Source organism: Podarcis bocagei (assembly GCF_964188305.1).
Source record: "Podarcis bocagei genome assembly, chromosome: 4".
In the NCBI taxonomy this organism is placed as follows: Eukaryota; Metazoa; Chordata; class Lepidosauria; order Squamata; family Lacertidae; genus Podarcis; species Podarcis bocagei.
This window is the reverse complement of record NC_138128.1, coordinates 64,354,622-64,375,456: the sequence shown is the minus strand read 5'-3', so window position 1 is coordinate 64,375,456 and position 20,835 is coordinate 64,354,622. Positions and strand designations below refer to the sequence as shown.

At 40.5% G+C, this 20,835-nt stretch overlaps 1 protein-coding gene across 2 annotated transcripts in view; it reads left to right on the top strand.

Annotated features, from left to right (window-relative positions):
- CFAP46 (cilia and flagella associated protein 46) overlaps positions 1-20,835 on the top strand; it is an 87,184-nt gene that overhangs the window by 31,828 nt on the left and 34,521 nt on the right. For both annotated transcript variants that reach the window (XM_081189441.1, XM_081189440.1), the window contains exons 21-34: positions 3,468-3,617; positions 4,338-4,445; positions 5,146-5,327; positions 8,558-8,689; positions 10,423-10,591; positions 10,981-11,059; positions 11,160-11,298; positions 12,388-12,571; positions 13,592-13,751; positions 14,327-14,487; positions 16,388-16,507; positions 17,700-17,768; positions 17,850-18,011; positions 18,657-18,805. In XM_081189441.1, coding sequence (XP_081045567.1) covers positions 3,468-3,617; positions 4,338-4,445; positions 5,146-5,327; positions 8,558-8,689; positions 10,423-10,591; positions 10,981-11,059; positions 11,160-11,298; positions 12,388-12,571; positions 13,592-13,751; positions 14,327-14,487; positions 16,388-16,507; positions 17,700-17,768; positions 17,850-18,011; positions 18,657-18,805 — 1,964 coding nt within the window. The remainder of the gene's footprint in view (positions 1-3,467; positions 3,618-4,337; positions 4,446-5,145; positions 5,328-8,557; positions 8,690-10,422; positions 10,592-10,980; positions 11,060-11,159; positions 11,299-12,387; positions 12,572-13,591; positions 13,752-14,326; positions 14,488-16,387; positions 16,508-17,699; positions 17,769-17,849; positions 18,012-18,656; positions 18,806-20,835) is intronic.

The window sequence follows — 20,835 nt, the reverse complement described above, 5'->3', positions numbered from 1 at the left end:
GAGGTTTGCCTTTTGTGGCTCTCTGTGACCTACGAATTAGCCTTAAGTCTTCAACACTCTCCTCTTCCTTCTTAGGAGAAAAACGACCTATTGTGAACAATGGTTCCTCCAATTCTTGATCAGAGCTTTCAGAGGGTCGCATAGAGGCTTTCGCACTCTTGAAATCCTCTGAATCACCCGATTCAGTTTCAGATTCAGACTCAGAACCTTCATCAGTGGGTTGTTGTGGTTGCTTTTGACTATCCTCAGTCTCATCACTGTCATCAGGATAACATTGGAAAATTCCCACATTCTCCCCCCACTTTGCATTGTACTCAACACTTCTCGTGAGCTTAATTGTCTTAGAGTCAGTCATCATTATTCTGTAAGACCCTTTCTGATAACCTAGAAAGATACCATGCAATCCACGCTTGTCTAACTTGGAGTTCTGTGGTGAATGAACCCACATGTCAGAACCAAAAATTTTCATGTGTTTGATGTATGGCTTCTTGCCAAACATCTTCTCATAGGGGGTACAACCAATCGCTGAAGATAACCTGCGATTGTAACTGTAAACAAAACACGAGAGAGCTTCGGCCCAATAACTCTCTGGAAGATTGGCATCATGCAGCAAGGTTTTTAACCCTTGAAGCAATGTCTGATTTGCCCGTTCCGCAAGTCCATTCTGCCATGGCGAGCGAGGACTAGACAAATCGTGTTGAATTCCTTTCTCAGTCAGAAAAGCTTCAAACTGCTGAGAAGTGAATTCTCCCCCGCGATCACTGAAAAGAGTCTTTATCTTCTTACCATGCACATTTTCCAACCAAGCACAGAATTCCTTGAACCTAGGAAAAGCCTCTGATTTCTGCTTGAGATTGTACACAAAAATATATCTAGAAAATGCATCAATGAGAACCATGAAGTACCTATTGCCACCCAAAGAGGGCGCTAGTGGTCCAACCAAATCAGCATGAACAACCTGGTATGGTTCCGTAGCTTGCCTACTAGACACCTTACCTTTCGCAGCCATTTTCACCTTGTTTGCTGCGCATGCTTTGCACTTCATGTGGTACCTGCAGGGTTTAATAGTCATACCTTCAACCAAGGCAGGCATTTTAGATACTGCCTCAAAATGCAAATGACCAAATTTCCTGTGAAAATCATGAATACATTCTGCATGCAAACTTTTGTTAGAACCTGCAATGCAACAAGTGTCATCCTTTTCAACATCATCATAATACAAAACAAACAAACGATCAACACATTCAGCATGCAATACATAATCGTCTTTCTTTGTGATGGTGCATTTCTTATTCTTGAAGGAAACGTTAATGTTCCGTTCATTCAGCTGCATCACACTTAGAAGATTGTGTGTGGCATCTGGAACATACAGTACATCCTGTATCTCTAAGTCCAAACTTTGAAGAACAACAGTTCCGTAGCCTTGACTGGGAATCGTGTGGTCATCCGCCTGGTGAATCGCACCTTCCTGCGGTGTAAAAGACACGAACAGTCTCTTATCGTTGCACATGTGGTGGGTAGCTGCTGAATCAACAACGAAGAAAGATCTAGACGTCTTCTGGACCTTTGCAACCTTTGGAGTGAAGCGTGAGACCATTGCCTTGTGCTGCGTTGTCCTGGAGACCGGACCTTTGCCTTTGCCTCGGCCTTTTCCACGCGATGAGCTTTCGCTGCGCTGCTCTGTCTTGGCCCTGGGATATCTGCATTCCCTCTTCATATGGCCTAGACGTCCACAAGAGTAGCATTTCACTGCCTTCAAAGCTTTGGCGCCATCTGGTGGTTCCACTGCACTAAGGGATGACGTCTGTTAAGACTCCCCCTTGCCCATGCAGCTAGCACCCCGGCGATCTGCTTCATTCAATATCACGGCAGTAACAAAGTCCACTGTCAGCTGAGCGGTTGGTTGCACAGCAATCTGGGTTGCAACAGACTCCCAACCTGAACCCAAAGATTGTAGTATCATGAAAGAATACACAGCCTCTGGAAAGTTGAGTCCTCTCTGTTGCAGCTCATGCCTCAGATTTTGCATCTCCATCAGATGTAAACGCACATCTGCACCTTCAGCAAGAGCCATATTATGCAGCTTGTTAAAGTAAAACATAGTGGATCCAGCTTCTGTCCTTAAGTGAGCCTCACTCAAAGCGTCCCAAATTTCTCTGGCTGAGGTCTTATCACGCAATAGACAGAGCTCTTCTGGGGATACTATCAATGTAAGAGTTCCCCTAGCTTTAGAATCTTTAGCTTCCCATGCATCTGTAACTGGAACTGGGGGGGTTTCTGTAATCACCTCAAACAAACCCTCTTTCCGCAGAATTGCCTCTGCATTCAGAATCCAGTTTGCATAATTTTTCTTGTTGAGCTTAGGAATCCTACAAGCATCCTGAAGGGCCATCATGACTCTGGCATTAGCCTTCAGCGTCATATATGCTGCTTTAAATCTTGCTGCGTCACTGCTGCAGCTGCTTCATTCCAAAAGCGCACTTAAAAGTTACTTTCGATTTCCCCAGCATAGTAACTCTTGCCTGGGAGCCTTTTGCCTGTTGCCGGCAAAACGGCTTTAAAAGTTCAAAGCCCAGCCATAAAGTCATTAACTAGAAGCTGGCAGGCTGCCCGGAGCAGTAGCACATACCTCATCAATCACTTTTACGCGCAGAGCAGATGCCGTTCCGATCTGTCCCTCTGCATACCGATCCTTTGCCGGCACTCCGATTCAACTTCTGGGCCCATAACCACGTGTTAGTTTAAAGCAGAGTCCCTTGGCCAGCGGAAGGATGAGGAGTACGTGCTGCATACTCTATATTGCTTTTATTTACAGTTCAAAGCTGGTATATTACAGAAAAACATCTTGCCTCTGCAGGAGCAGAAAATGCATCCTCTCTCCTCAACAGCTCGGAGAGAATCACGCAGTGAAAAACAGGAAACCAGTGTACGTCACATCCAGCCTCCCTTTCCCGTGAGAAACTCCAACAGTACAGACTGTGGAATGTAAACACCTGTCTCGTGACAAGCCCTTTTGCTGCACAGTGAAGGAAAGCAGAAACCAACAGAAAGTTCTGCCATCTCTAATAAGAAAATATTACTTTAGCATTAACAGCAGGCCCTTTAGCATATTTAACTCAACAGTGGTGTGATCAATTCATAATTATGCATAGATTTTGATTTTTTATGTGCCTTGTCTCAAAGATCAAGGAACAATATTATGCTCTTTTTGTATATGTGGTTCTGTTGTGTGTGTTTTATGTATGCTGCCTTGAGGGTATAGAAATATTATATATAAAAAAATAAATAAAAAAATAAGCAAGCAAGCAAGCAAGCCAAGATTATGAATCTCACCACTGATTTTTTTGGGAGAAAATATACCAAGTGTAGTAATCTCAGTTCAACAACTGGATAAAACAGAATATTTCTTAATTGTGTGCCTGTGTTAACTTTTTCTTCTTTCACATTTGCAAAATATTCTCCTTTAGGTTTGTGAATTTGCTATGCATTTGCCAAATGGGAGTGTACCTGATGAGCCGGTGCCTGCTGCTATGCGTCAGCAGGTCATTGCTACTTGGGTGAAAGCCAAACAGCTAGTTCAGCATCAGATTGGGAAGTGGCTTGGAGTCGATGACGAGGTAGCAAGCCTAATTGTTTGAAAAAATAAAGGCTACTGTTGGGCACTTCTTTATAAATACTTTGTTTCAGGGACGGAATACAGCGGTACCTTGGGTTACAGACGCTTCAGGTTACAGACTCCGCTAACCCAGAAATAGTACCTCGGGTTAAGAGCTTTGCTTCAGGATGAGAACAGAAATCATGCGGCAGCAGAGGGAGGCCCCGTTAGCTAAAGTGGTACCTCAGGTTAAGAACAGTTTCAGGTTAAGAACGGACCTGGAGAACGAATTAAGTTCTTAACCTAAGGTACCACTGTAGAGTCATTACTGCAAAGAGAGCTCATTCCCTCCTTTCCCGTTCTCATACAGGAAAGCAGGCAGTTAACCGGAAAGACTTCTGCTTGTGGAAGTCAGGGCGCCCTGTTTTTGCAGGTCTGCCCCCTTCTGCTGCAATCCTCCAAACTGCATCCCATTCTGTCCCAGCAAATCCTCGACTTTCAGCAGCAGCTTGTCAGGAGGGGCAGGCAACTTAAGTGGATTGAGGGAACAAATCAGGTGCCCTCACCCGCCCAAGCAGCAGTTCTTTACATTAAAGCAAAACCACCATTAGATACAACCCAAAGTCATTATAGAGTTATCCATGTGGATTAGTAAGTAGCGTAAAGTATCGGTCCTTAACTATTCAATAATATGCCTTGTTATCTGTAAACACCCTGAATATTGATGTCTCTTTCTATTCAGGGTAATGAAGAGGGGTTCACTCCCATGGCAAAAGTTTTTATTGGTTTGGAAATGTACTCATGCAATGGTTTGGGTCTCATGGAGTTTTCGCTTCCAAACCTCTCTCATGTACGTATGTTGTTCTTTTGACTGTATGTGTGCAATTACAGCTAGTAGCTTGCTTTAAGTGAGACAAACAATGGCAAGCTGAGCCAAACCAAACCATGGTTTAGCTCACTCACATGAGCACAGCTGCAAACGCCATTTCTTCTCTGGGAGCTCATGTAATAGTGTATTCCTGCCAAGTCACCTTTCGGCTTACATGCAAGCCAACTCAACCTATAAATGTCCTGGACTAGCTCTGGCCAGGGCTGCTACCCCTTTGCTAATGTTCTCATTAAGAGGAGATTCAATTATTCTCTTTCTTCTGCCCAAGTGATCCAAAGTGTATGATTCTATCTGCATTCTGAGCCTCTTGAGAAACACTATGAAGGCTTTGTACTCTAAAAAAATCAGGCACTGAGAACATGTTTGCCTTTAGGATTTCAATTCCAATGCAAAGGAGATAGGTTTCTTTGAATTCTTCAAAGAATTTTCCTTAATTTTATTTGCTCATGTATTATATCCCACTTCTACATGGCACTCTCAGTAGTTTGCCATCCCTGTTTCTAAATAGATCCATACTTGCGCAGCACTGCAGCATCAGGTACTCCCAGACCATTCTGTACAACAGTGTGCAACATCTCATTCTGTGAAATATCTTAGACGGAAAATATTAGATGCTGGCATTGTGGACACGAAAATATTATTATCTGACTATCATTTGCAGTTGGTGAAAATGGCATTGGAGTGCAGTTGGTCAGACTCACTCGTGGAACTTCAGACAATGACCAGACTTGCACATTTTGCACATACCATCCATGATCATGAAATGGTTATGACTTGCTCTCAGAAGGCTTTGGAATTAGATGATAAAGCAGCATACAACACGGATGCAAAGAAAAAGGCAATGTAAGTAGATGCATGACTTACAAATCTCAACTTCTAAGAAACATTGGGTGGTATTCAGCTAAGTTTTATCCAGAGTAAACCTGTTAAAATTAATGGACCTAATTTCATCATGTTCATTAATTTCAGTGGATCCATTCTGAGTAAAACTTAATTGAATACCACCCCATTAATTATATTTAAATATGGGGTGGAATTCAACATTGTATTGTTACAAATTTTCCATCTGTGCATGTTTATTAGCTTACCAGGCAGAGTGATCTCCCCATCTCTCCCCCTATGCCCTGTTCTGGGGGTTCTCCCAATCCTAAGCCCCATCGTGCAGGGTTTTCCCTGGTGCAGAAGCTGGTGCAGATGTAACAGAGCTGATCTCTTAACAGCAGTTAAAATATTTGGAACAGCACAGACCCTTCCAAGAGGAATTTCTCCATTCCATCTTTGCCTCGGTTAAGTAATATTTTGATACCATTAACTGTTGGTTAAAGCTACAAGGTTCCAAGTTCTCTTAACTAGGCTTTGAAGTTGGTATAAGATGCTTGTTATATTTAATCACATTGCTTGTGGTGGGATGACTGAAGTTACTCTGGGGAAGAGGCCATGCAATCCTGCGTCCCATTACCTCTGTTGAGATATTTCCCGTTACATCTGTATGGGCCCTTGGGTGATCATTCTCTTGCTCTTCAGTCTCTGCAGTATTGACTGTTGAATAGTGGTTTTGTGGATGAATCTATTTTATCCGCATCTCTCTCTTGAACTACACAGCTGTATATGAAATATTTTGTTCTCAAGCATTCCTTAGTTTGTGAAATACTCTGTCGGGTTTTCCATTCCCTTCCCATATCTAATGAATGGAAATAGCATCCCATCTTTTATCAGTGTCCTTTAGCCAACTTTAACCCGAGAGTTTTCATGCTGTTGATAAATACAGTTCATTATGAATATTAGAGCTGAAAGATAAATACGGCATAGCAGGGGCTGGGAAAATGCTTTTATATTTTCCTTCTGAATGTGTACAATAGAACTCTGCTGACCTCTAATGGATATAATAATTATTGCATTATACTATTTGCCCTAGGTTGTATCTGTCTATGTTCAGGATAGTCACAAGGGTAAAAGTAAATAGGGCCAAACTAAACATGGTATACAGTTGCATGTAACATTGACCCTTTTTAAAATAAATAAATAAATAAATAAATAAAGAGAGACAATCAACCACAGGAGGATGAAGTCTTAAGCAGAAAACCAGGAGGTAGAGAAGAAGTGCTTCTTCTTTCTCCTTGGCCCATTTTTATGCTGAATCCTCCCAGTTTCCAATATCCGCAATTTGTACACGAATAATTTGTATATCCCAGCTGTCCAGATTATTTCTTGTAAATGATTTTTAGCATTTCAGCTTGATATGAGAAGCCTTCCCAAACTCCTATTCATTTTCATTCAGGTTTTAACAGCATAGGTTGTTTTGAACTGTATATTATCCATATGCCTTTTGCATGTCCTCTAGACCATTTCAGTTTATCAGATTTGTTGTGGTATTTCTTTCTCTCAAAAATGGTACCCAAGGTGGTTTTCGACATTGAGATAATATCATGTAACATTATATTGTAACATTATATAGTAATGATACTATAAAAATACTGAAGAAGAGCTGAAACGGCCTCAGAACTGTGTGGAGGCATAACATTTTGCGTGGAGACTTTGATTTTAAAGGTGCAATCCCCCTCTTCGCAATGGAATTCCTTTAAATAAATCCGGCTCCGAACGCCATTGCTGTAGCAAGAGCCAGTCTCTCAAGTTGTAGAGTACATCCTGGAAACGAAAACATTCATACCAGGACAAAGAGGCTGCCGAGCCTAAATCGGCTGGCACTTCAGGCTGGTACTATGGGCTTTTGCAGATGGTGCACAGAATGGCCATGTGCTGTTTCTGCCAAGGAAACGACCACGGACATTTATGCAAATGGACAGGAAATTTCCCTGTGAACTCAGATGCTTCAGATTTTGCCACAAGCAGAATACAATTGGCCAGATCACTGGTCATCCTGGATAAAATGAATACATTGGATTTGTATCAGGTTTCAGAACAATTCGTGAATGAAAGGATAAGCTTTGTTAGCAAAATCTCTTGAGCTATTCAGACATGACATCAGAACAAGGATCATTCGGATATTGCTAAACTAACAAGTTACTGACACTGTGCAGCAGGCAAGGCATGCCTCTCTCCTCTCTCTCCTATGCAGAATGCCCCCCTAGCCTACTACCCGGGGCACGTCCCCCCTCTCACCCACCTTAATCCATGCCTCAGAACTGAAACTCCCCATCAGCGCTTTTCACCTGTAGTCTTTTATCTCTCTTTTCACAAAAAGAAGCAGATAAGGCAGACAAGGTAGAAATAAATAAATAAATAAATATAATAATAATAATAATAATAATAATAATAATAATAATAATAATAATAATAATAATAAATTGTCCCATAGCACTAAGTTTGTTCTGGGTATAGGCTTTCGTGTGCATGCATACCTCTTCAGACACAAAAGCTTATACCCAGAACAAACTTAGTTGGTCTCTAAGGTGCTACTGGACAAAAAAAATATTTTTATTTACCATATTTTTCGCTCTATAAGATGCACTCTTCCCCTCCTAAAAAGTCAGGGGAAATGTGTGTGCGTCTTATGGAGCGAATGCAGGCGGGAAGCTCTGCTCAGCGCCCCCTTAAAAGAGCCGCGTGGAGCTCAGGAGAGGCTGCGCGCAGCTATCCCATATCACTGCACAGCGATCCCACTTGCTGTCCTGGCTTCTGGGATTCAGAATATTTTGTTTTTTGTTTTCCTCTCCCAAAAACTAGGTGCGTCTTATGGTCTGGTGCGTCTTTAGAGCAAAAAATACGGTATTTCGATTGTGTCAGACCAACACAGCTATCTACCTGAAGGTAGAATGAGTTCCAGGTTTTTATTTACTTAGGCGGTATATGAGGTGGCTGTTGGTTTTTTTCTTCTTCCAATTTTAGCTTTCTGTTTAGCTTTTCTGTGTTGGGACAATATCTAGTGTTTATACAATTGAAGTGTGAACTTGTATCAAGTTCAGACAATCTGATTTTCAGAGTGTTCCACAGGTAGATGCTGCCCACCAAGGGACACGAACATCCTTGTGTTGACAGATGGTTTTAAAGCCTAGTTTTTGACCTATATTGTACGGTAATGTTAACTCCAGTTGGCAATGGCTTGTTTTTTACAGGAGCGATTATGCGGAGAGACAGGGAATGCTAAGCATTGCTGCTTGTACACAAGGGAAGAGTATGATGGAAAATTTGGCTGGGAAGAAACATATGCGTTTGGCGGCATCAAAACTCTTTGTTGAAAGTGCAAGGTATGTTGCACGTTTTGGATCATATTAAGTTTCCTTTCCTTTAAAATAACAAATGTATATACCCCATACATATGCAAAACCCATGCAATGAAGAGTATTGACAAAATCAGAATTTTTACCCACGCAGAACATTCATATTCTCCTTATAGCATAGAGTTATAGAATTGTAGATTTGGTAGATACCATGAAGGTTATCTAGTGCATGAATCTTTCGCCCAACATGGGGCTCGAAACCCTGAAATTAAGAATCTCATTCTCTGCTGATTGAGCTATCTTAGCATACTGTTGATTTCTTCAAACATCGTGGTACCCAACTATGGCTTAATGGGTCTAGAGTGACCGACAGGAAATACACATGTATAAGGCCCCAAGACCCTTCACTTTCATTTGTTCAAAAAAGTAAAACAGTGAAATATGGAGCCACTGTTCTAAGGCTGCAGATGCAGAGGCGCTAAGGATGCTGCATCACTGTTGCTAAGCAACCAGGGACAGGAATGTTGACCACCCGCACCTGGGACTTAGAAAGGGGCCGGGTCTCCCAGAGATCTAGCAGACATTTTTTTAAAGTTCTCAGCAGTATGGCTTTGCATTATAGAAACATTTTAGCGGAGGCTTGAAGTTACTAATTATTGTGCCACATGTTTTTTCAGTTCTTTTGACGAGTTGCTGCATGGGCAATAGATATATTTGCACTTTCCATTTTTGTGGGGGAGGGAAAGCAGTCATGGCTTCTCCCGCTTGCTTGCTCTCCAGGCTTGGCATCAGACCATCTCACATTGCAACTTCCTGTGAAATTATTATATACTCTGATGTATTTAAATTGGCATCTCATAATGGGAAATGTGTTCAGGATAGATATGAAAGTAGCTTGAAGCTGGTTAAGGGTTAAATAGCCCCATTATTTGGATTTCAATCTTAATGGAGCATTAGAAAAAATGTCATTTATGGAAATAACATCACCTTTATAGATACATGGCTCTAATCTGTACTTCTGAGGTTAAAAATACTATGGACAGATGGTCTGAATATCTGCAGATAAAAATTTATGTAAGGAAGTATCAGTGCAACATTTCCATTTTGATGAACAGACTGCATTTGGAAAAACAAAATACCAATTGGTGATAAGAAACATCTATAAAGTACTGTTAGGTTCTGTTAAGCAACACACCTCTGTTTAAAATTTAATTATAATCTGGATGCAATATTTAGGTCATCTAGTAAGTTCTGACATTTGGGGAAACATCTGGATATGTTGCATTATTTTTTCACCTTGTGCTAACCTGAGGGAAAACTGCTATGAAGTGATGACCAGATGGTATATAATTCCTCAAAAATTATAATTATGGGCATGGAGGATCCTCTCTACTGCAAATGTAACTGTGGTTATTTTTTTAAAAAAGTGTGGCAATGGGAAATTATTTTCAACAAAACCACAGGAATCTGTTAAATAGCTTGGAGTTCCATTCACAATTACACCATTTTTTTCTTTACAATGTGCAAAGATATACTATACATATATTTTTGAGTGGGAACAGATGCACATTTTCCATAGACTTTTTTCATTTACAGAAAACATACCCCTCTTGTTATGGAGTGAATCCTAGAATACATTTAGGAAATGTGATATGTAATCCTTACAAAAGGATACTGGGCTTGCTGCACTGTAATTGAATCAAATTTTTACTACATTTTGCAGCAGCCACCTGACTGTATTGTGTTTTCCACCTTCCTAGGTATGCAGGAGAAGCTGGGGATCTTGCTCTTGCCATGATAGCAGCTAGACACTTTTGGAATGGCTGCTTACCCTTCATTGGTTCCTCAGCGGATAGACAGCAGCTCAAGAAGCCCACTGAAATCATTATCAAGAGCATCAATAAAGCATCAGAAGCCAAAAATAAGCAGGTAATAAATAGTAGTACCTTCTATATCTAATACCTCTTATGGGAATGTTTTGCCTTCAGACAATTCAAAACGGAACGAGCAACTTAAAACTAAATCAGAGCTAGTTCACTCATATTGTTATGTGACAATTGCCAAGAGGGCCTGAATTTGCTGGTTGGGTCTTTAGAATAACTAACTAATCAACAGCCCTTCACTTCCCCATTTTCTTGGCTTCTTAGCCCACGAACCGCCCAATCTCTCTTAGATGTCCACAGTCTACTGCCATTGAAGGCACACCTTATTCGAGCTGTTTTGCCAGCCAAATAGACCTTCCTTCAGAGAAGTTTGCTTTGTCAAAACTGTATTAAAATGTTTGTGAATACTCCCCCCACCCCATCTCCATTATTTAGGAAATGGAGCATATGTTACACTTGCATCAGTGGCCTACAACAGACTTTCAAAGCAGTAGCTTCTCCGATGGGCATTCAGGTAAGTTCTCATCCTTTGATCATGAAGTTTGCTTGGTTTTTGTGAGGTGGCTGTACTGGCTTTGCAATATCTAAAATATTGCTTTTAATCTGTTTCAAAGGTGCTGATGAGGATTTGACCTTAAGGACATTCTTATATATATTACTGTTCCAAGTACATGCTGATAAACATGACTGGGAGGCAGGCCTCAAAGTCTTAGATGAAGCTAATCAGATGCTCCCTCGAACTAAGCACAGACTGTAAGCTGTTTGGATTGTTCTTAGGATGTGTTGGGGGTTGCTGGGGATTGCTGTTGTTTTACAATCTAGAAATAGAGCTGATCCAAAAGATGGAGAGGGAGTGTGGAACTCTAGGAGGAAGTGTGGAAGAGGGGTAGAACCTTAATGGGAGAAGGAGAGTAGGCTGAAAGTGAAGCACACCCAATATAGTTCTGCAGAGGTTCTGCTGGTGTGTGTTGCACCTTGCTAACCACTGAACCACCCCACCGCCCTTCCTCTGGTAAGCAACAGTGGCACGCATTCCAGGAGGCTAATGTTGTGCTCTGCTCTACTCAGTGAATCGCCTTTGGTAGTATTTGCATAGTACAGGATGGTCTCAGGGCCCCCTCCCTTCCAAACTTTAAAGGTGAAGCTGCACTGATTGGCTGAGCACCCACTGGCAGTGCAGCTGCCCCACATTTTCTGCTTTTTCTCTCGTGCTTCTGAGATGACAACAGGTGGAAGTTGAACTTCCCTAGCAGTTGAAGGCAAAAATCACTGTTCAGATTTGAAGAAGCTACTGGGGTTCTGTTGTATACTGAGAAACCTCTTTTGGCATTAACTAATTAATAATGGTGATGATTAGAATTAAATGTTCATTATCAAGTCTCAAGAAGTAAGGAGGAATTAAAAGTGCTATATTGAACAGTCATCAGCTCAAGCATTTCAGCTTGCTGCACTGAACGATTCCCACCCCCTCTCCTCCCCCCATGCACCATTTTCGCGGTTCCCCCAACACTCCCCTTCTGAGCCAGTTTAGAGAGGAGAGAGCCCCATTGCATGAGTGGAGGTCTGTGTGCAAAGCTTCCACTGCTGAGACTCATTAGGTGGATCCCTCCCTACGTTAGAATATTGTCTCAAGTCTCATACATATTTATCCCGTATGCATTTTTCAGACTGAACTCTGGGCTAAGATTAATTGCTGTAGATTGGTGGAGACAGAAGGACTTGTCACACATATATGTTGACTTCTGATTCCAAAATACATCATAAAAGCCTTAAGATATCACTTAAAAACAACTTATATCAAATCAGTGATGAGCATTGATTTTGTCAAATTCTTTTTCCTAGCCCAATATTTAAACAGATGGTAATGGTGAAGTCAAGACTTGGGCGTAACTATATAATGGAAATTCAGAAATTCAGAGATGAAAGTGAAGAGTACATGTCAGATATGTGGCATCGTCTGGCATCTGTGTCGTCAGATCTTGTGGGACAGTTGTCTTGCTACCAAAATGCAATTGAAGTTTTACAGGTCTGTATCTGCTTTCTTTTAAAATGTACTTTTAAAATATTACTGGTATGTGTTTCTAAATTATGAAGATTGTAACAGCAGTATGGCAGGCAAAAATCAAACAGGTTAAGCCATTTCTAGTATGGAAATACAATTACGGGGAAAGTTTCTGCTGTTCACATTCCGTCAGCCATTTTATGTGTGTGGCCAATTTATTTTGGGGCTATCCACTCCAACTGCAAAAGAGGACATAAATCTGTATATAACACCAGTTTATGCAAATCTGTGTCCTCTTTTGTGAGTAGGTCATGGGCCCAATCTTTTGGGCCCAGAAAATCCTATTGGCACTCATATATATATATATACCTGTGGTGTGTTGCTTGAGACACTATGCATAAAAGTTTATTGTAGTATTCTTGTTGTCCTTATGCATTCTTTTCATAATGCAATTTCTGTTGTTCTGATTTGTTTTCTGGCCACTTTTTTTCACTGATGATGAGTCATCAGTAGATGTTTAAAATATTGCTTTGCTAGTATGTTTGCAAATAATGCTGTTGGTTAACTTGAGATGTTTGGATTCCTAACAGCTGTGGACATACAAGTTCCCTAGTTTGCCTGAGATCAATGCATTCCTGGTTGCATATTTAAACTTATTCTTTTGGTCTGAAAGGAAATAAAACATATTTTTCAAGAACAACTGCTCTCTTTCCAACCGAACTCCCCTTGAGCAAATCTCTATTTTGCTGGCTGGCAATAATGTATTTACTACTGCACAGGATGCAAAATATGTCTGGGCTGCAAATAAGTTGTGAGCTAGGCACCAAGACAAAGTATCAGGAGATGTGGAGTGCTTAACCTAGGCAAGAGTGATTTTTACATTTTTGTATGTTTGCTTTGCTGATATTGTTCAGTTTTAAATCAATTATTTGTATTCTCACATTGTGACCAATTGTGATGGCTTAATAGCTTTTAGCAATAAAGATTCATTCATTCATTATCAAGAACAACTAGGTTAAGAATGCATTCCCTGTTTTTATACAGAAAAAAGAATATTCATTAAAGAAAGTTGATAATCTAATAGCATTTGCAGAATGGCTGTACTCCAATCAGTTTCCTCTTAGTGAAGCTATTAAACACCTGGACTGGGCAGTATATATATTATTGTACCTGAAACCTCTCCGAAAAAGCCCTGAAGAAGAAGGTATGTCTTTAAATAAATCTAAAATAATAAGTTATTTTAGAGTTTGCCTTTCCAGTGTATTCTGATATTTTAGTAACCTGTAGAACTTTCTCTTTGACCCTGAGGACATATTTTAGTTTAGGCTTCTGAACAGTACTTTTTATATTAAATTTATAGGTTTTAGCTTGCATGGCTTCTCCTTTTAAAATGAAGATAAATACAAACTCTCTACCATGAATATCCTGTGTAGTTTACTGCAGACAGATCTAGAGAACTGCTACATTTTTTATTTTAAAGTAATGGCGAATGAGATGTGTTTCTTCATTCTAGCGTCACTAGATGTAAAAAAAACCTACCTAGGTGAACATAATCCATGTTAAAATTGTGGCTAAATACAAACTTAACGCTTCCACCCCAAGCCAGCTCCTCCCCATGCCCCCATTTTGCTTAATATCCTGATCATGAGTTCTGAAGCTTGTTCACAAGTTTGTGACACTTTGGTTGCCTGGTAAAAGTATTGACCTAGTGTGGATTTTGGACTTTGTTCGTATGAAAGAATGTGGTTACGTTTGCTTTATTGTTATTTCTGACCACAGATTGTAATGACCGTATTGCCATCGAGGATTTAAGAAGTATAAGGCAGATAGAAGCTTTGTTTAGAGCTCACACGGTAATGGCAGTCATTTCCGGACATAGTTCGCCTTTTCACGAGCAGCACTGTTTGATGGCATATGCTTTTGTGATGCGCATTTGGCAGGTAAGAAAATAATAAAAAGTATGGTGTGTTGATGTACTGTGTCAATATGCCAGCTTATCTATAAACTGTTGGCTGGCATTCCCCTCAATCACATAGATTGTATGAAAAGTAAGATTATTATAACAACTTTTTACTTTATTTTTCTATCCTTATTCTGTATAATTCTCAAAGTATGCTCATCCATATACAGTTGTACCTTGGTTCTCTTTTTTAAATATTTTTTATTAGTTTTACAAAAAAATTTATAGACAATACAAACAATAAAAAAATACAAACAAACATGTATAATTTCATATCCTTTTTTTCATAACCCTAACTTCTCTGACTCCCCCAAACCTCCCCTTTCTACATCCCAATTTCCAAAATTATTTCAGCAAATCCTAAACCTAATTTTATCAAATATGTTCCTTCTTTATTCTTTTCTTTTACTTAATCTTTGTCGCTGTAATCTCCTTTACTTTCTGAAAACCTCAACATTTTAGCATTCATCAATTTTATAATATTTCTTAAGATAGCTTTTAAATTTCTTCCAATCTTCTTCCGCCGTCTCTTTCCCCTGATCACGGATTCTGCCAGTCATTTCAGCCAATGTCATATAGTCCATCACCTTCATCTGCCATTCTTCCAGAGTAGGTAGATCTTGAGTCTTCCAATGCTTTGCGATGAGTATTCTTGCTGCTGTGGTAGCATACATAAAAAAAGTTCTATCTTTCTTTAACACCAATTGGCCGACCATGCCCAAGAGAAAGGCCTCTGGTTTCTTAGGGAAAGTACATTTAAGTACTTTTTTCATTTCATTATATATCATTTCCCAGAAAGCCTTAATCTTCGGGCACGTCCACCAAAGGTGATAGAAAGTACCTTCAGTTTCTTTACACTTCCAACACTTATTGTCAGGCAAAGGATAGATTTTGCTAGCTTGACCGGGGTCATGTACCACCTATAAATCATTTTCATAATATTTTCCTTTAAGGCATTACATGCCGTAAATTTTATACCGGTGGTCCATAACCGTTCCCAGTCCGCAAACATAATGTTATGACCAATGTCCTGTGCCCACTTGCTCATAGCTGATTTAACTGTTTCATCTTGTGTATTCCATTTCAGCAACAAGTTATACATTCTTGACAAATTCTTAGTATTGGGTTCTAACAGTTCAGTTTCTAATTTTGATTTCTCCACCTGGAAGCCAATTTTCCTGTCTTGTCAGTTGTACCTTGGTTCTCAAACACCTTGGTACTCAAACACCTTGGTTCTCAGACGCCGAAAACCTAGAAGTAAGTGTTCCGGTTTTCGAACACTTTTCAGAAATGGAATGTCCAATGCAGCTGTCAGCTATTGTTTCCAGGACACCTGCACCAATCAGAAGCTGTGCCTTGGTTTTCGAACATTTCGGAAGTCAAAATGACTTCTTGAATGGATTGAGTTTGAGAACCAAGGTACCACTGCATGTGTAAATCATGGTGCTTTGATGTTGTATTTTTCTTTCAAGAATGTAATGAAAAGTTTATTTGCAAAAAAGAAGTAAGATTATTACAATATAGGTTTTGATGAAAGTATATTGTATGTTTCCCATGCTCTCCTCTCTGCAGTATATCCCCCTCGTTCTCCATCCCTCATGGTTCAGTAGGTTGCTGCAGATATAGGGTGAGGGTTGAGTAAGACAAGAAACTCTTCTATGAATTTCTGTAAGTTAACCAGTTTTAGGATCCAAGGCTATTAACTCGCATCTGTGTAGGTTTGCTCTTTATAAAAGTAAAGGAGATCACTACCATCCGTAAACCTCTAAAACCTACCCAGTTGTCTTAATTCTTTCATTTTCTGCATTTGGCTGCAAATAACTCAGCCTTTTGTAGGTTTCCTTCCCCGACTAAAAACAAATGCAATTGTTTTTGCTCAGGTGTCACTGGCAGCAGCGGGAACCTTTTTAAAGACAATGGGGAAAGTTTCACCAACTCAGCAAACGAGTCCCAAATCGAAAAGCAAAAAAGATGCAAAACAAAACAAAGATGCAAAACAAGTAAGGCACTCTTCTATATAAAAAAACATACTTTCCCGCCCAAAGAAAATGGTTTACTTCTGAACGGTTATCCCTGTAATTAATTATTAAGTAAGAATTCTGTAAATCTCCTTTTCTTTAACTCCCTATGCATCCCAATCCAGTGAAACAGATTGCATGCCCAGGCATTGTGACCCGCCACCCCCACCCCCACCCCCACCCCCTGTTAAATGACCACTCGTGACAACATACGTTTTTGGTTTAAATTAGGCCATAACTTCATTGATTACAGATGCAAATGGCATTGGCTCAGGCGAAAGGGATAACCTATATCAGCCAACCCGCCTGTTGGCTGAGTCTTCCCAGGAGTCAAACTGTTGGTGAGGGAGTCCTATGACATACATCAAATATCGGCTGCCCCACTGAGAATGCCTTTGAGGAGTGCTATGGTCCTAGCTGCCAACTGGGCATCTAGAAGGAGCACCTGCTCCAGGAACCCTTTAATGGGATACCTCATTCCCTTAGAAGGGCAGGCAGAGGCTTACAACCTCCCCTCTAAGACTTAACGCCACATCCATAATAGTTGTGGCAATTGCTACGAGGTAGGCGAAACCCCCAGGTCAGCCAGTTGACCTAAAGGACAAATTCCTCCCTGCTCCCAAATACGGTGACGAATCATTATCCATAGCAAGGTCATAAATACACACTGCTCCATGATGGGTAGATAACAGCTTAATTATAGGGAGGGTGAGGGATCCAAAAGACAAAAATGCCAAGTTTTGGGTTGGCTTTCCTTAAATACTCTGGGAGTAGACCTGAGTGAAGTCCTATGATGGACTCAGTCAGGCCCACCCCTAATGAGTGCCCACCCCTTGGTCTGGCTGCTATTGGCCAATCTGCAGCTGAACCCAATTCAACTTTCCCCCTGGCCAACGGGAGAGGATCTAACATCTCCCACTGCCCAGGTGACCCAGCTAAAAGTGGTTGGAGGTGCGGCAGGACATGACAATGCCATGCTACTAATGGCGGTTGACCTGTAGGATTCACAAGTGCCCATGTGAGCCCATGATCCAGATCTTTGTGAAATCCAGTGGAGTGAGACATAGCTTCAGATGCAGAACTGTATGTACGTATATAAAACACTGGATATTGTATTAATACTATTATTCTATGGTGTAATAAAAATTACCTTTCCCCCCTCTTTTTTCCAAAGCCTTCTGCTAATCAGACTTCACCAACAAGCCCTCCTAAAAAAGACAAATCTTCAAAAGATGCTAAACAGGTACATTTTCTTTTAATACATTTTAATGTTCAGTGGGGGGAGGGGGAATAGACTTCCTTAATGCAGAGTCTTGTTTTTCAGCCACAGTCGGCCAAAGACAAAGCAAAGAAGAAAGGGCCAAGTGAAGCCTTGCCCGCAAATGTGGAGGAGTGGGCTAGCTATGAATGTCCTGATGAAATTAGAGATACCTTTAAACAGGACTCAAGTGGCTGTGCTATGAACAGGGAAACCATTTTGGCACCTGTGAGTAGCATTTCCAGATTTTGGTTTGTAGGGGCTACTATCTTATCTTCTTAGATCTGTATGAATTTGAAAGACTTGTTGGAGTCGGAGGGAACAGATTTGCTATGGCAACATATATTGGGTAGAGATGAGTGACCTAACTGAACACCACGGTGGATTCAGTTGGAGACATAACATCTGCCAAATGTTCAGTGCTGCATGTGACCAGCTTCTATTTCAAAGAAGGCAAAACCATTTTTTCCTGAGCTTGATTCTAGAGAGGGGTTGTTTGCGTGAGCAAACCACTTCCATGGGAACTGTATCGCTCAGTTCCACACGCCCATAAAAGAAGAGATAGTATTTTCTGTGTATCCTGAGTTTTACCTGTGTATAAATGTCCTACGTATTTGGCTTTGTGATAAAACCATTTTTAATGAGAATGTTGAAAGTTTCTTTTCATGCTGATTTTCAGGTTGCCACAGAGATGGCATATTTAGTGGTTCAAAAGGTAGGACAATGTGTCCGAAGTATACATTTGTGTGTAGCAACTCCCTGATGTATAAAATTCGAGAACATTGTTTCATTGTCCCATTTTCAGCGTTAAAAATGCAGAATTGAGACAGAAGTATTGACAACTTTTCCATCATCAATTCTTTTAATTTTCAGACACGTACCTTATACTACCTAGACCTTTTAGTTAAGGAGCTACAGGCAATTTTATGTACTCACTTGACTGTTCCAGTTCTTCATCTGGCTGAGATCATTTCTCGTGATGTCGTAGAAAGCAAAAGTCTGTCAGATCTCTACCATCTTCGGTTTGTATCCATTATTCTGCAGTCACTGTAAAACATTTCACTTCCCTGCCGTTCATAAATTCAAATCTGTTTTTGGTTGTGGTGTGTAAATTAATCCCTTTCTGGACTTTATGATGTGCCACAAATTATGGATTTATGGATCCAGAAGTTATTCCCACAAAGTTCCCTGCATGAGCTGAATCTCAAGGAGGTTGAATCTCACCCATTACTAGCAGAGCACGGTCATGGCTACAACTCCCATCAGTCTTAACCAATAATAATAATTTTATTACGGCCGTAGGCCCATACAGATAAAAACAAGACATAAATAACAGCTTGTGCACGTGGGAAAAAACAGCCGCTAAAACACTACTATAACAATAAAATACTATGAGATGGAATGGCATACTACGCCTTAATTAGCTTGTGGTGCTCCTTGGCAACGCTTTTGGGTAAGGACAGCGACCAGGAACCTAGCCACTTTCAGGGTCGTATGGGTATCCTTATCCTGCAAGATTTGGGCAAGGTGGAATTTTGGTGGGGTACCCTCTAGTTTCTGTATAATTGATCCCAACAAATTTGCCCGTGGCACATTGAATAAGGGGCAAGTGAACATAATGTGCTGAAGCGACTCCGGCGTCTCCTTATCACATTCGCACATGGCGGAGGCTTGGCCCTTTGAGAATCTATGTCTCAGGACATTGGAGGGAAAAACGTTAAACCTCGCTTTGGTGAAGGCCAGCCTATGGGCAACAGTCGAAAGGGAGGAGAGGTATGATGGAACGCAGTAAGTTAAAGTGATACCAATGTTCTGGGGCGAACAAACACCTCCCCCCAGCGTATAATTTTGCTGTAAATCGATGTCATCCAGTCTTTGGCGGATCAGTCTTTGAGCAGTGATTTGATCTAGTTTTAGGGAATCTTAACCAATATAGTCTGTTGTCAAGGTTGATGAGAGCTGTCGTCCGTATGACCACTGGTTTCCCATGCCTGGTTGATCAGCAGAACAAGTGTGCTGGACCAGGATAATGTGTGTTCATATTGATGTAGGTAATCATACGTGGTCTGAAACATAGGGAGAGGCAAGTGCCCCCTTGCACCTTCTAAATGGCACCCACAGTAAGCCTAAAAATTGCTTGTATGCATAATTGCTTGAGAATTAAAAATCTTAGACGTTAAACAGAAAAATAGGTCTAGGCAGTTTGAACTTTCATTGGCTGTGTTTGGCATGTTTGTGACTGAAAATGAAAGTTTTAGCATTTGTATTTTTATGTAGCCTACATTTCAGTGTTTCAGGTTCCAAGCTTTTTGCTATCAAAAACATAAAAGTAGGAGGGTGTGGGTGGGTTTGTATATATATATATATATGCACGCACAAGTCTCCTTGAATTTGGGTTTTTTGTCTGATAGCACTGTTAGGACTCATCCATACAGTTGCAAATAAAATGTTTGAAGTGTGTTTTAAGCACAATATATTATGTGACACTAAATGGTGATAGTGAACCTTATGTAAAATTCAGTGTATTCAATGTATTTTTTAAAATGCTTTTTTTAAAAAAAAGCATTTTCAGAACTTTTTTTTAATTGTGTGTAGATGCCACCTCTGTCTAATTAACTTGCTATTTCAGAAGAAGTGATATCTGAGACTGTTAATGACAAGTATTTTCTCTTCATTAATACTTGTAGCATGACTAGGAATCCCAGCCCTTCTTGCTCTTAGGCAAAGTGATCTTGTGGGGATTGATTTATAGGTGAGGAAGGGGGAGTATTGTTTAACTCTCCACCCAACACTTTACTGACTTTCACCACTTGGTGTAGCAAAGGGATCTGGGAACTCCAGCATGGAGCAAAATACTTCTCTTCCACCCATCATTTCTCCCCTTTGAATTCCACTCACTGCAGCCACTGTTTGTCTTGGAGACATGACAGCTGGGTTTTCCAGGCCTGCAGCGGCCTCTGAATATACAGTTTTTGCCTTTTTCTTTGAAACTATACTGCATTACTTGAACCAAAGTGTAATAGATTAACTACAACAACACTGCTTCTGCAGA